At 30.8% G+C, this 13908-nt stretch overlaps 1 protein-coding gene across 1 annotated transcript; it reads right to left on the bottom strand.

Annotated features, from left to right (window-relative positions):
• Window positions 1–2082: 2082 nt before the first annotated feature.
• LOC100743417 (mucin-3A-like) lies at window positions 2083–13268 on the bottom strand. Its single transcript, XM_003486293.4, has 3 exons — window positions 11832–13268; window positions 11634–11710; window positions 2083–11428 (listed from the first exon to the last, which is right to left on the bottom strand). Exons 1-3 carry the CDS (start codon window positions 12005–12007, stop codon window positions 2214–2216), a joined length of 9468 nt encoding a protein of 3155 aa, XP_003486341.1. The 5' UTR covers window positions 12008–13268; the 3' UTR covers window positions 2083–2213.
• Window positions 13269–13908: the final 640 nt, after the last annotated feature.

Genomic DNA, 13908 nt, shown 5'->3' with positions numbered 1-13908 from the left:
CTTACTAGTTTCTTTATGAAAATACATTAAATAAAATAGTAAATATATTTTTTTACAGGCAAAAATTTATTGTAATGGGCATGTCCAAATAATAAAACAACAAAAACATTTATTGTATATATAATTTGTTACGTAAATATTTATGTATTTATTTTATCTCTTAGTTACAATCGTGTATGTGGTGCACACTGTAGAAATAAAAAGATAATATTGTTAGTGATGAAAATATCAAATTGTTATCCATATAACAACGCATTAATGCTATTTTAATCAATATCACTTTATGTCACTTAAATTTGATTACTTCAATGAAGCAATTATATCCCAACTTACGATTGTACCAGAAAATTTTAATAGAAAATGTAATTATATTTTCCCCATTTCACAGTATTACATACTATTTATAAGTATAGAAACTTTTATAATATAATTGCTTTGAAAAATATATGTACATGTGTATTTATGTATATATTGATTGAATTCAAGAAGCAATCAAAGAATATTAACAATTCAGTCCATTTTCGAAAATTTCTCTGACTTAATTTCTCTTCCATCAAATCCGATATATCATAGTCAATAACTTTCTTCCCGTAACAGTAACATAATATATACATGCGTGATCACGATTGAAAACGCCGCGAGAAATAAAAACAAATTTCTTTTTGATAACATGAGTTTATAAAGAATATAATATAACTGTTTTTATATTAGAATATGTGGGGAAATCTGTCTTGTTTGAGGGTTACATCATTCTTCAAAAAGAATTATTTGTTCTAAATTATTAGAAAAACTATTAAAACATGTTAAAACTATTAAAAATATTCATGTATATTAATACGCATGTGTAAAAATTTGTACATATAAAATTGCGGCATGTAATTGTAAATATTTCACAGGAATAAAATGATCTTGTTTACGTTAAATCGTTTATTTCTATTAATTTATTTTTAATTTACTCCCCTGTAAATATTAACTCATTTCAAACATGACAGATCTCCTATTAAATTCTTTTATTCTTTACATTTCAGCACACGGATTATACATTATTATAATTCAAATAATAGGCTTCTTTATTTCTCATAAATGTAAACTATTACCTACAAATAAACAATGTATGTGTAATAATTCAATTCTTGATTCTCTTAATTATCTACACTTCTGATTATACATAAAGACTTTCCTGTCAGTAAATAGATTCATAAGTAGTGAAAACGGAGAATGAAAAACTTATTTGAAAAATTAAGTCTTTAAAGAATAATCTAAGAAACTTTCTATTTGAATTTTACAAATATCTTGGGACGTACATTACTGGTACTTACTGAAGATATATTGTGCATTTAGTTTTTATACGTTCATTAGGACTTGTCATTATGGAGTAGTAGTAAAGTTTCACTGAATTATTTTTCTGATTTTTATTCGATTCTGATTATTCTCCATAAGAACCCACGATAATATACAAATATTTTACATTTTGTATTTGTCCATATAGTGTAACTATTAAGTTTTATTGCAAAACTAGCAATAATTAACAGCTGTTACTACTATCCCAATGACAGTTTACAAAATTTTACAATATACACATTGAATATGTATTGTATTTGAAAACATATAATCAATTTAGTATATGATAAAGTATTGTATCTAGTTAAAAGAAAGGAGAAAGAAGCTATGAATGATAATCTAATTCAATATATTGAAATGTTTATATTTTTTCAATATATTAAATAAGATGGATATATGTATAAGATAATATTTTTGTAACAAAACCATAATTTTCCTCTGTAATTACACTGCTCACTTATCAAATTCTATGTACGAATATATATAATTAATATATACACATATATACATACATATTTATGCACAGATGTACATAAGCATTGTGCATTTGTGATAACGTGTATGCATATATGTATGTATGTATGTGTGTGTGTGTGTATGTATGTATGTATGTATGTATGTATGTATGTATGTATGTATGTATGTATGTATGTATGTATGTATACATACATATATATACATATATATGTATATGTTTAGTTATAAATTATAGATAAGAATCTAATTTTAACTTATATTTAGTTATTTATCATCTTAATATTATATTTACATTTGAAAATAGATGAGTTTATCTATCAATGGCTGTAATGTCCATTAGTCTATAAAAACAAGGACTCTTTTTATAGCACAACGCTACTTCTCATCATAATATATTACCTCTCTGTAGGCCTAGTGGCTGATACAGAACTTTCTACAAGATCGTGCCTGTCTATTGGTGAATTCTCTAATGTGTAATCAACTGGATATCTTTCTGTATATGTTGGTGTAGCTTCTCCTTGTTGAGTTAATTTTAATTCATCAGATTGTTCTTGATAGAAACTTTGTGATGCCTCAATATTTTGTGAGGAAGACTGCTCTGATTTTTCTATGTCATCTGCAGAATAGTAGCTCTGACTTGCTTCACTTTCTGGTCTGTGATCATAATAACTGGGAGAGACATTATGACTGGAATAACTTGGTGTGGCTTCCTCTGGATTAAAATAGCTTTGACTTGCTTCTTGTGGATTACTGTCATAATAGCTAGGAGTAACTTCCTCTTGTGGATCTTCAACTAATCTCGAATTTGTTTCTTGCCCTACAGATTCATAATAGCTTGCTGTTACCTCCTGGTGATGAGTATAATAACTAGATGGTTCGTTTCTATGATCTGTACTTTCTGTAACAAAATTCTGAGAGGATGTTTCCTCTAGACCTGGCATTGAGATTGGAACTTCATAAGAAGTTGATACATTTTGCTCTTCATAACTAGAGGTTGGTACAGAATCCACATGAGTTGAAGTAATGTCTGGATTCAAATTATATGAAGATGTAGGTATTTCAGGTACTCCATTGTCATGGATACTTGTATGCTCTGCACTAGATGATGCAATATTCAACTCAGCACAAGGTGGAATTTCACAAGACGACGTACTTATTGCACTTTCTTGATCTGGATCTCTTTCTTGATTCTCAGGCGTTTCTGGAACATAAGACGAACTTGCAGTTTCATCTTCATTAAGTCCAGAATTATTTGTAGAAACTGAGGATGTGCCAATCCCATCTGTACCAATATCGTTAGATTGAGATGGCATATTTCCTTCCTGACTAATTTCAGCATCCGTTTCTAAATTTTCTGGAATATTTTCTGCTTTACCAACTTCATAACTCTGTGTTGGGAACGTCTGATCATCAATTGCATCATCAATAGTTGATCTTTCTTCTTGACTTTGCATTAATTCGTTAAAAGATTGGGTAGGCGCGTTTGTACTTGCTTCTGCAGATGCTTCATATGATTGAGAAGCTTCATTTATCTTTGAATGTTCAAATGATTGTGTTGGTGGTTCTGTTACAACAGCTTCTTCATCTGTTTCCATAGGTTCATATGTTATTGATTGTGATGGTTCTTTTGAATTTTCAGACTTTGTAGCAGATTGACTAGGTAAATCAGTGGAATCAGTAGTCATTGCTATTCCAAACTGTTCATATGATTGTGATGGTATTTCATGACTAGCCTCTGCATTTGTTTCTCCAAAATGTAATTCTAAATTTCTTTGAATCAAATCTGATTCACCTTGAGATGATGGTTCATCTCTTTGAGAATCTTCGGATTCTTTCATTGTATTTGCAGCATAAATTTTAGATTCAATAACCTCATCTATATCCATACTATGTTCATCTAAACGGTTCAGTGACTCTGCTGGTAGGATTTGTGCCCCTTCTTGAGCAACTTCTACTTCATTGGATGTTGCTGCTTGTTTTTCACATATGGGAGAATGAACTTCATTAGCAGATTGTTCATTAAAACTTAATTCTTTAAATTTTTTTATATTCTGTGTTTCTTGTGACCTATTTGTATCTATTTCATTTGAATTTGAAACTTCAAAATTCGCATGTTCTTCAGACGAAATTTTTGCATTGGATTCAGAAGTAACTAAAGTATTATCATCCATTAATGACATACTATTTGTCATTGCATCATCCGGTTGCTCCATAATTTGTACATGTACTACATTATCATTATTACTAACTTCTTCACTTTGGCTACTAATTCCCACATTTGAATTATTCTTTTCCTTAGTAACTGTTTGTTCCAAGAGCATCTCTTCTGACTTAATAGAAATTTCTTGAGAAGAGTATACTTCTTGCAATGGTATTGTGGTATCTTGTTCTTCATTTAATAAAGGAGATTCATTTGTTGATACAATAGATTCTTGGGAAGATGTAGAAACATTATGAGTTACTACCATTTCTGATGTTACAGCAGTGTCTTGCGATTTTATGTTTTTCTTGGAAACAACTGGTTTTGAAACAAGCATTTCAGAAACAGGTACATCTACAAAAGTCTGTTCTGGTGCCATTGGTGGTTCTATAGTTGAAGCAAATTGCACATTTTCAGCATAGGTATCATCTATTATTGGCATTGAAGGAGTAGTTTGAACTTGTGAAGTTTGTAAAACTATATTATTTGGTATTGAAACTGAATATGAAACACTAGGCATTGAAATAGTATTACTTTGTTCACTCGAAGTTCCTACAGCAATATTATCTTCTAAGTTTGGTAATACTAAATATTGAGTACTTGCGGGGATTTCCGCCCGAGCGATCTCTGCTGTACTTGGATTTTCCATAATTTCTCCAATATCTGGCATAGAATTACCAGGAATTTGTATTTGTGCTTCTCCCGTCGAAATATATGAAATATTAGGGCTTGTGATTGTTATTGGTAGTTCGAGAGAAGACGGGATGGTTGTTACAGCAGAAGTTGGAGTTGACTCTGATTGTATTGGCAAATTACTAGGCACTTCTAAAGGCGTCATTATGGGTTGATTTAAAGTCAATGAAGTTTCAAGCACACAAGGAGAAGATATTGGTTCTGTAGGAGGTACAATAGTTGACTGCAAGATAGTTTGATTAATTAAACTTGTTTGAGTCAAACCAGTGGTCATTACGTTTCCTGCCGGATTTTCTGTTAAATTGATCTCTTGTTGAAAATCTGTATTTGCCAGAGCAGCGGCTAAAATATCTTGATTTGATGTGTGTATTACTTCTGAAGTAGGAAGACTTTCTGATATAATTGTTTGAGTAGTTTCTGTAGCACTTGTTTGTATATTTGGTAATACAGCATTATCAAATTGAAGAACAATGTTATCTAATGTGCCTGCTTCTCCTAATGAACTAGGATCTATATATAATGTTCTTGTGCCATCTGGATTTTGCGTAGTACCTTCTAGTGACATAAGAGTATTATTATCAAGAGGTTGTATTTGTCCTTGTTCATCAATAGTTACCAAAACATAAGTTTGTGTTCCATCAGTACTTTCTGTTGGCAAAGCCATTATTTGTGGTTGTGTCGTTATTTTCGGTTCTTCTATTTTTTCTATTTCGTTACCTTTCTCAACATTGAAATTTTCTAGTTTAGGCTGGTCCTTTTGAAATGGTTCAATAAGCACATTATCTATTTTCGATTTCCTCTCAGATTCAGTAGATTCTAATGGTGGAAGAGACAAAGACGTAGAAACATTTGTATTCGCGTTAGTCGTAGTTACTGAATTCATTGCAATGTTCAACAAATTCTTCTGCTGTTGTGTAGTAGTCTTATTTACTGATTGGCCTTTTGTACTAATTCTTGTAGTTGCAGTAGTACTAGCTGTCTGTTTTTGCTGAATTGTTGTTTTAGATACATTTGGTACAGTAGTTAGTGGTACTGAGACCGTTTGTTTTGATTGAATATTTTGTACAGTCGTAATTGCAGGTTCTTGTACTTTTTGAACAACTATTTTTTGTTGTGTTTTTTGAGGTCGATTACTTCGGGGTATAATAACTTTTTGTATAGTTGATGTAGATACAGATTTTCCTTTCTGTTGAATTTGTGGACTTATACCTATTGTCTGTTGGCTACTTTGAGGTACAATATTTTGAATAGTAGAACCTTGCTGTACAACTGTCTGTTTAATTACTTTCTTTCCTTGTTGCACAGTCTTTTGTGTAGGAATGGTATTTTGCAATACTACTGTACTGCTGCCACCAGTTTTCATTTGACCAGATCTTACTTGTGAAGTAGCAGACATTGGAACTTTTTGCGATTTTTGTAACATAGGAAGCTGTACTTTTTGTTGCGTTGATTGGTATTGTACTTTATTTCCTTTGGATGGACTTTTTGCTGCAATAGCTTTTACTTGCTGTCCTGTTATTGGTGTCAAAACTGTTGCCTTACTGCTTACTATACCTTGAGTGCTTAAAATTGTTTTACCAGAAATAGCTTGAGATATGGGGGTCAAAATAGCTTTAGAAGTACCTAAATTCTGTGAAGATAAAATGGTTGTACCTTTTGTAACCAGGGCTTTTGATCCAATGATAGTTTTCCCACCCAAAGTAGAAGCACTTATTGGCGTATAAATTCCACCTTTTGTGAAAATTCCTTGAGATAATGTCCCCAGTAAAGCAGTCTTTCCAATTGTTCCTGAGATAGGAGTTAGAAGTCCTTTTGAAGCTATTATACCTTGTGTGTTAATAATTTTATGTCCAGCAGGAAGCTTAGATGTTGTTGCTGAAACACCATCTCCTTTTGGAGCAATGAGTGTTTTTGAATTTATAATACCCTGAGGACTGATAGGGCAATACACTTGACCCTTATTTGTCATAATTCTTTGAACCTTACCACTTAATGTTTTAGAAATATTTAAAGGTAGCATTTTAGTTTGGCCTGATTGTGCTGATGTTAATATAACTACTTTACTACCTTGATGAACAACTTGGGCGTTTCCAGTACTTTTACCAGGTATAGCAATTTTTTGTTGCACACCAGTTTTTCCTTGAACACCATATCGCAATTGTTGACCTCCAGATGTTTGTACTACTACATATTTTCCTGATGTACTCTTCTGTGTTAAAAGAGGTGGCACTTTGTTTGTTGTTGGTGTATTTTGAAATTTTATACCTTTCACACCACCTGTAAGTGGTGGCACTAGCGTTTTTATACTTGTAATTGTAGGTTTTGCTTTAGTTTTGTTTTTCAAAATTGCTGGAGTACCACTCTTTTTCTTTGAAGGTGACATTTCATTTGTAGTTTCATTCAATTTGAACTGACTTTGAGTGGGAGATACTATTTGCGTAGTTGGTGTAAAAGATAGTGTTGGAATTGTGCTAGATGCAGGTATAATAGAAGATATAACAACAGGCATTTGTTCAATGCTTTCTGGAGTTAAAACATCTTCACTTAAAACAAATGGCATTGAATTTATATCTAGTTCCATATCTGCCAAACTTTGTGAACTTTGTTGAATATATTTTTCAGTTGTAGTAGTTGTAGTTGGAATTTTCGAAGTTTTTACATTTAACTGTTCATTTTGTGCCTCTAACATAGCAGCTGTTTCTGCTTCTTCAGCTTTTAAAACTTGTAACTTTTTAGTCAAAGACAAATGTGGAGATGTAACCTTTGAACCAGTTTTCAGTTTGATATTTGAAGATGCAGATTCAATTTTCATTATTTTCGTTTTTGGACCACCCTTTTGATCACATCTTTTTGTACCATCGGTTTCTAATTTATGTTTTATCCCTTTCTGTGGTAATTTGTCTAATAATTTTGACTTTAAAATTTGCATAGGTTCAGTCAATGTTACATTTTCAATTATTCGTGGCATTTCACGTTTTTTTACTGGTACATTAACATCTGATGATGGGGAAGGTGTAGAAGTTAATGATCTTGAAGATTCATCTAACTTTTGCACATCTATATTGATAGATTTAGTACTGTCTTCAGTAGGTGATTGTATCAATGATTTAGGCATGATATTAAATTCGTTTGTTGATGTAAGTTGGTCAACATTTTGAAAAATAGTATCATCCACTTTAGCATCAATTTCAAGATTTTGATCAACTACTACTTCTATACCTTCAAAATTGCTCATAACTGCGACTTGAGAATTGTTATCTTGAGAAAGATTAGGATAATTTTCTGGAATATTTGGATCTTCAGTTGTCATATTTTGAGTTGTCTCAGAAGATGTATTTCTATCTATTTCTTCTTCAGGCTTCTTCTTCACTAATTTCTTACCTTTTTTTCCTTTACCAGTTGTATCAGATTCATTAACTATACCCTTTTTCTTGTCAATATGCAAAGTTTTTAAGAAAGCTTCTTGGAACGTATTTGTTGATTTTTCTTCAGGAAATAACTCTTTATCTTTCTTTAATTTTGTGCATGTATCTGGTGTAAATTTTCCTTTATATCTTGTTTGCATAGATGTTCTATTTTGAGCTTGCTGCTCACTTAATGTACTTATTGAGTCTGTAGGCAATTGTTCTAAATTCTCTGGTTTAGTTTTTTGTTCTTCTTTTTCCAATGTTTCCATTTCCACATGCTGAATTTTTTGATTTATTGGTATAGTTGTGTTTCCACCTTGAATTTTATTTTCTTCCTCTATTTGATTTGCATCTTTTGTAATTTCTACATTATTTGTGTCTATCTCAAGTTTTTCTGGAGCATCTTTCTCCTGCTTTAAAGAATTAATTGCCTCTGTATCTGTACTAGTTTCAATTGTTTCAGTAGTTAAATTTTTCATTTGTTCTTGTCCACTATTTAATTTAGGATCTATCATGATTTTTTGAGTTTCATCAGTACCAGAAATATCAATTTGTGATAATTCAAACTTTTTTATTTGAGATTTTTTGGGAGGAAGCATGTCAACAGTTTTTGAAGTATCTAATTGTTGATAAGAAGATGCTTCTTTCTCTGATGAAAGTTCCAGTTGAAGAGAAGTAGGAGATTCTAAATCTTTTAAATCTTCTTGTGAAAGATTACTTGAAATTAATACACTTTCAGTATCATTGTCTTTTGTTTTCTCATATTCGAGAATTGTACTTTCTAATTTAGCAGCATTATCTTCTGTGACTACAGATTTTGTATCTTCAAGGACAGATGTATCAGATTCTTTTAGTAGAACTTTTTCCTCAGTTGATACTTGTAACTTCTTAGGAATTTCAATAGAAATTTGATTGTCTGCAAGTTTTGTATCTAATTCTATAAACATTTGGTTTTTAGATGTATTCTCAAATAATTCATCTTTTAATTCTATATTTGAAGAATTAACATTATTTTCTGTTGTATGTATGGTATTACAGGAAATTTCTATTTCTTTTTCCTCTTTAAGATCAATGTCCTTGCTTGTTTTATTAATATTTTCTATAAATTTCCTATTTCTCTTTGATTTAATTTTTATTTTTTCAGAAGATTTTTCCTCACTTTCAGATTGACTTTCATCAGTCTTACATATCATTTGATCTGCATCTTGTACATATATATCAGATTCTAAATATTTTTTATTTGGTTTTCGTTTTCTTCGACCATATGAACGCTCGCTATCAGATTCTGATGTTCTTTCTATTTCAAATTTTTCAAATATTTTTGAATTACTCTTATTATCCCTTATTTTTGGGCTTTCACTACCACTGGCACTTTCACTAGTATTAGCACGCATAGGTTCTGATTTTCTTAATTTACTACTGGACTTACGAGCTTGTGGAGTAATATTTAACTGATCGTCATTTGATAAAATTTTTGTAGAATTTGAATTAGGCACTTGATCTTGATCCAGCATATCTGCATCTGAATTTTCACTTTGTTCTGGAAATGTTTCAGCAGATTCAGACATAGCTTCATCTTCTGTTTCTACTGTAAAACGCTCAGACGAAGTTTCTTCAACTTGCTTTAAAGGTTCCTGTTTTACATTTTTTGCATTTCCTTTAATAGTTGCATCTTTAATATCTGTTTGTTCATCATCAATGGGGATATTTTGTACATCTAAATTTTTGTTTTCTGTTAATTTCTTATTAATATTTAACGTTACATTTGTTGTAGGAGAATTTTGTGTCTCAACATTTTTTGAAGCATTTGTAGTATTTTCATTCTCAGCTTCAATCCTTTCAACTTCAAATATTTCCACGATTTCTAATTCTGTTTCACAAGTATTAACATTAGATTTCTGTGTTTTTTCTGATTCTTTCTCAGATTTAATTTTTTCCTTTGTATGTTCAAGTTTATTATTTGTCTCTTTATCATTAATTATAACCTTGTCATTGTTTTTATTTTTTTCTAAACTCTGCTCACTTAAAGATGACTGTGTATTTAATCTTTCACATTCATTTGAACTAGTATTATTATCTTCATCTTCAGGTTTACTATGTTCAATTTCTCTTTCTTGTTCTGTTTTTAAAGCTTGACTCATTTCAAATTCTTTTATTATTTCTTTTTTCTGATGAAATGCGCGAGACTTTTTCCTTACAGGGGGTATGGATGGTTCTTCTTCATGGAAATCAAAACAAGATAATAATAATTTTTTATCTTTATTTGATGCAGTAGGTTTATTTTCGCTGTCAATATTAAAAGTTTCTTTTTCCGTCTGTGATTTATTAGTAAATTCATTACTCTCAACATCAGATATCCTAGCATCTTTTTCTAATTCGGACGACTGTTTATCAAAAAGATTTGATTTCAGATTTTTCGAAGTATTAGTACTATCAGATAAAGAATCTTCTGTTATGTTAATTGTTGTAAGCGTCTCGGTTTCTTTAAGTAATTTTTCAGTTTCTGCAATAATTTCACTAGCATCTGGTAGTGTATTATTCTTTTCATTAAGTTCTTCTGATTTGTCAAAATCAAATTGATTTTTTGGTGATGAATCATTCATAGATGCTATATCAGTTGGATTGCTTTGATTCAAGCTAAGTTCTTCATCTGATTCATCTTCCCAATCTGCTAATATAGTATCGCGAATTTTAGGATCTGAAGTCTTTTTCTTTTTAGCAACTTTTTCATTTTGCTTAATTTGTTTTCTTTTTCCAGATTCACTGCTGCTTTTATTCTTATTTGATTGACCTTTTTCTTTCTTTGTATATTTCCTTTTTGGAGTATCTACATCAGAATACCTACTTGTATATTGAGAATAAGTTTTTACTTTAGATTTGGACATTGGTGAATTTCCTGATCTGTGGCTTTTTATGTGACAAATAATAACATTTACTCGCGAGGAAGTAAAATTACATAAATGACAAGGATATTGTGGAGACCCACTATTATTCGGTGTAGATGGTAAGCTGCTAGGTTGTTGACGTATCCGAACTTCATGATCACTTTCTTTTAAAAATCGTGGATGTGTGATTTTTCGTACAACTTCGCTATTATCACTTTTTCTATGACCTTCCTCACGTTCTCGTTTCTTTTTAGGAATTTTCTTGTCTCCAAATAAAGCTGATATATTTGGCTTTTCTTCTGGAGAAAATTTATCATGGCTTAATATATCAGGATCTCCTCCTGTTAACTTTTCAGCCATTTCAACATCTCCAGGAAATTTGTCCATGTATCTGGATCCATCTTTGCATCTGCTTCTATATTTGTCTGCAAGTAATGTTATAAAATGTATAATTATACAAAATGTGTCAGGTTGGATGGTATACCTGGGCAGGAGAATATTTGATATGCAAAAATAAGTAAAAAAAAAAATAAGTTTGAATGACCTCCTAACCTACCCTATTATATATATTATTTTAAACTGTATACTCATACATAAGAAATATACTATTCTAAATATAAGAAATATTACCTAATCCTTTCCTGATAAATTCATCTTTCAGGGTACAGTTGTATTTATAAATCTGTTGATAGTTCTTGACAAATTCACTGAAAAAATTAATAAGACACACACATATATATAAAAGATATAAATATCTATCAGCCAAAAATGATATTAAAAACATTAATAGATTTAGTATATAATAAAAATAAGTTGAAGATTACTTACTATGTATCTTCTTGAAAAAACTTCACAGCAGCTATTAAAGGTTTCTTTTGAAATCCATGTTGAATATCTTCAGGTAAATTGTGGAACCCAGTAACTTGTCCAGGCCACCAACAACCTCCAAGTTTCACCCAAACAACATCTCCATCCAAATAATTAATTTCTGTTTGCTCACACATTTTAGAAAGATACTTAATATTATTCTTTCATAAAACCAGCATTGAAATTCAACATAAATATCTTGTATATTATCTATTTTTAGATGAAGCACCTCAAATAATAATTGTTCGCGTATCGTAACAGTAAGAAAGAATTATTCTACTGACTGAAATCTGGTCTTAATATATAGTAACAATAAGTGGTTTTATTTAATTTGAGAAGAAACATGATAAATACGTATGGAAAACCATATAAACAAATGCAATATACAATTTGCAAATGAATAAATGATTCTCTTAAGTTTATGGACACTTTTCGATTATGTTTCTCTCATTTTGTAAATTTTTAAACTTAAAGTACATATATTGATTGATCAAAACGCTTTTGACTTCTTCATGTGTAACATTTTACATTAGGCATAAATACAAAAGACAATATAACCACTAGAGTAAATCCTGCTACTAAGCCTTAATTAATATGTCCTTCTTCCAGATCTATAAATTGCACCATAAATATTCGTTCCAAAATCATGTATTACATATTTTATTAGAAATACATGAGAGAAAGAAAAAAGGAACAGATAATACACTAACAAATTGTCGTTGTTTTCATGTTATGTTATCTTGAACAAAATATAGCAATCATCCGTAGTATATAAAACACAAATATTTTTTTCTTCAAAACAGTCAATTAATTTGCAAACACTCCGATGTTTCAAAATACGACAAATTGTTCACCCATATGCGCGGGCATAGATAAAAATGGAATCGGAGGTGTATTCGCGGGAAACCAGGAGCGAGCGTCGCTCCGTGCACCGCTTCGTCGATCTTCGTTGATCTCGATGCCGACGTTGTCCGCGGGAGCCACGTCGGGCATCTTAGCCCGCGAATTCCGTGATTGGATATATTCCACACACAGATACACAGCAGTGAACCTTTATGTGTCTCCCGACTGTTTGTTAAAACGACGCCGCAATAGAATGTTATAGCTCCGAAATTGGCGAGCGTCCCAAGAAAAGAAGTTTCTCTTTTCACCTCACCTCTTATCACTTAGTCACTATAAACTAGAAGGGTTCGCGAACGTCTTGATAGCTGACCATGCGACGTTGCTGCGCGCACATTTAACCGCGAAAAGTGCAAGCCAACCCCGAACGCAATCGACACATTCAACGCTCTACGTCGCTCATACGACATACGTACATGTTCAATTTCCCGACGTGCAACGGGGCTCTGTACGGTGGATGGATGGATGTGTGATGGATACTTCCTTCTCTCTCGTTGTTCGAGATTCTCGATCCGACAGTGTTGCCAACTATTGCATCTTATCTATCTCCTAACTTTCTACCTATTTCTACTTATATACATATCTTATTTTAGTAATTCTACAATTTTATAATTATTCCAATAATTGTTAATTGCGCTAAAATACTATTTTCAGGATAGGAATAAATAAACATTGTTGATTTTAAAAAGACTTTATTCTATATATGATAACAAAATTATATAAAAGATCAAAGGTTATAAGGATTTAAATGCTAAGTAATACTTGGTAATATACATACATTCCTCATAGTTTATCACTTCAATATAATTTATATATATACTTTATATATTTATATATAAATTTTATGCTTTTGATACTATGTAGGATGCATTTTATGCTACAATTAAATATAAATATACTTTTGTATTTTGTATACATAACGTAAACATAAAGTTTAAAAAACTAAATTTAGTGCATAACAAATAAACAAAAAGAAATACAGTTTAGTTGTAAAATTATTACGAACATTTTTTTACAATATTATGAAGTATGAAACAATAACTATGATGTAAATATAAATTCAAATATAAAAATGAATCAACTTATAACTTTAATAACTGATACGTTTAAATTTTGTACAAGTATAAAAGTATAATAT

The sequence above is a fragment of the Bombus impatiens genome, unplaced genomic scaffold, assembly GCF_000188095.3.
Source record: "Bombus impatiens unplaced genomic scaffold, BIMP_2.2 scf_0106, whole genome shotgun sequence".
Classification (NCBI taxonomy): Eukaryota; Metazoa; Arthropoda; class Insecta; order Hymenoptera; family Apidae; genus Bombus; species Bombus impatiens.
The sequence above is the reverse complement of the archived record's forward strand: the minus strand, read 5'-3'. Positions and strand labels throughout refer to the sequence as shown.

What these genes read in the sequence shown, in the direction of transcription:
- LOC100743417 (XM_003486293.4), bottom strand. Translation starts at nt 12,007, where the DNA reads ATGTGTGAGCAAACAGAAATTAATTATTTGGATGGAGATGTTGTTTGG. An exon ending in TTTTTTCAAGAAGATACATA is followed by an intron (nt 11,711 to 11,831) that starts GTAAGTAATCTT and finishes TAATTTTTTCAG; the next exon opens with TGAATTTGTCAAGAACTATC. An exon ending in ATTTATCAGGAAAGGATTAG is followed by an intron (nt 11,429 to 11,633) that starts GTAATATTTCTT and finishes CATTACTTGCAG; the next exon opens with ACAAATATAGAAGCAGATGC.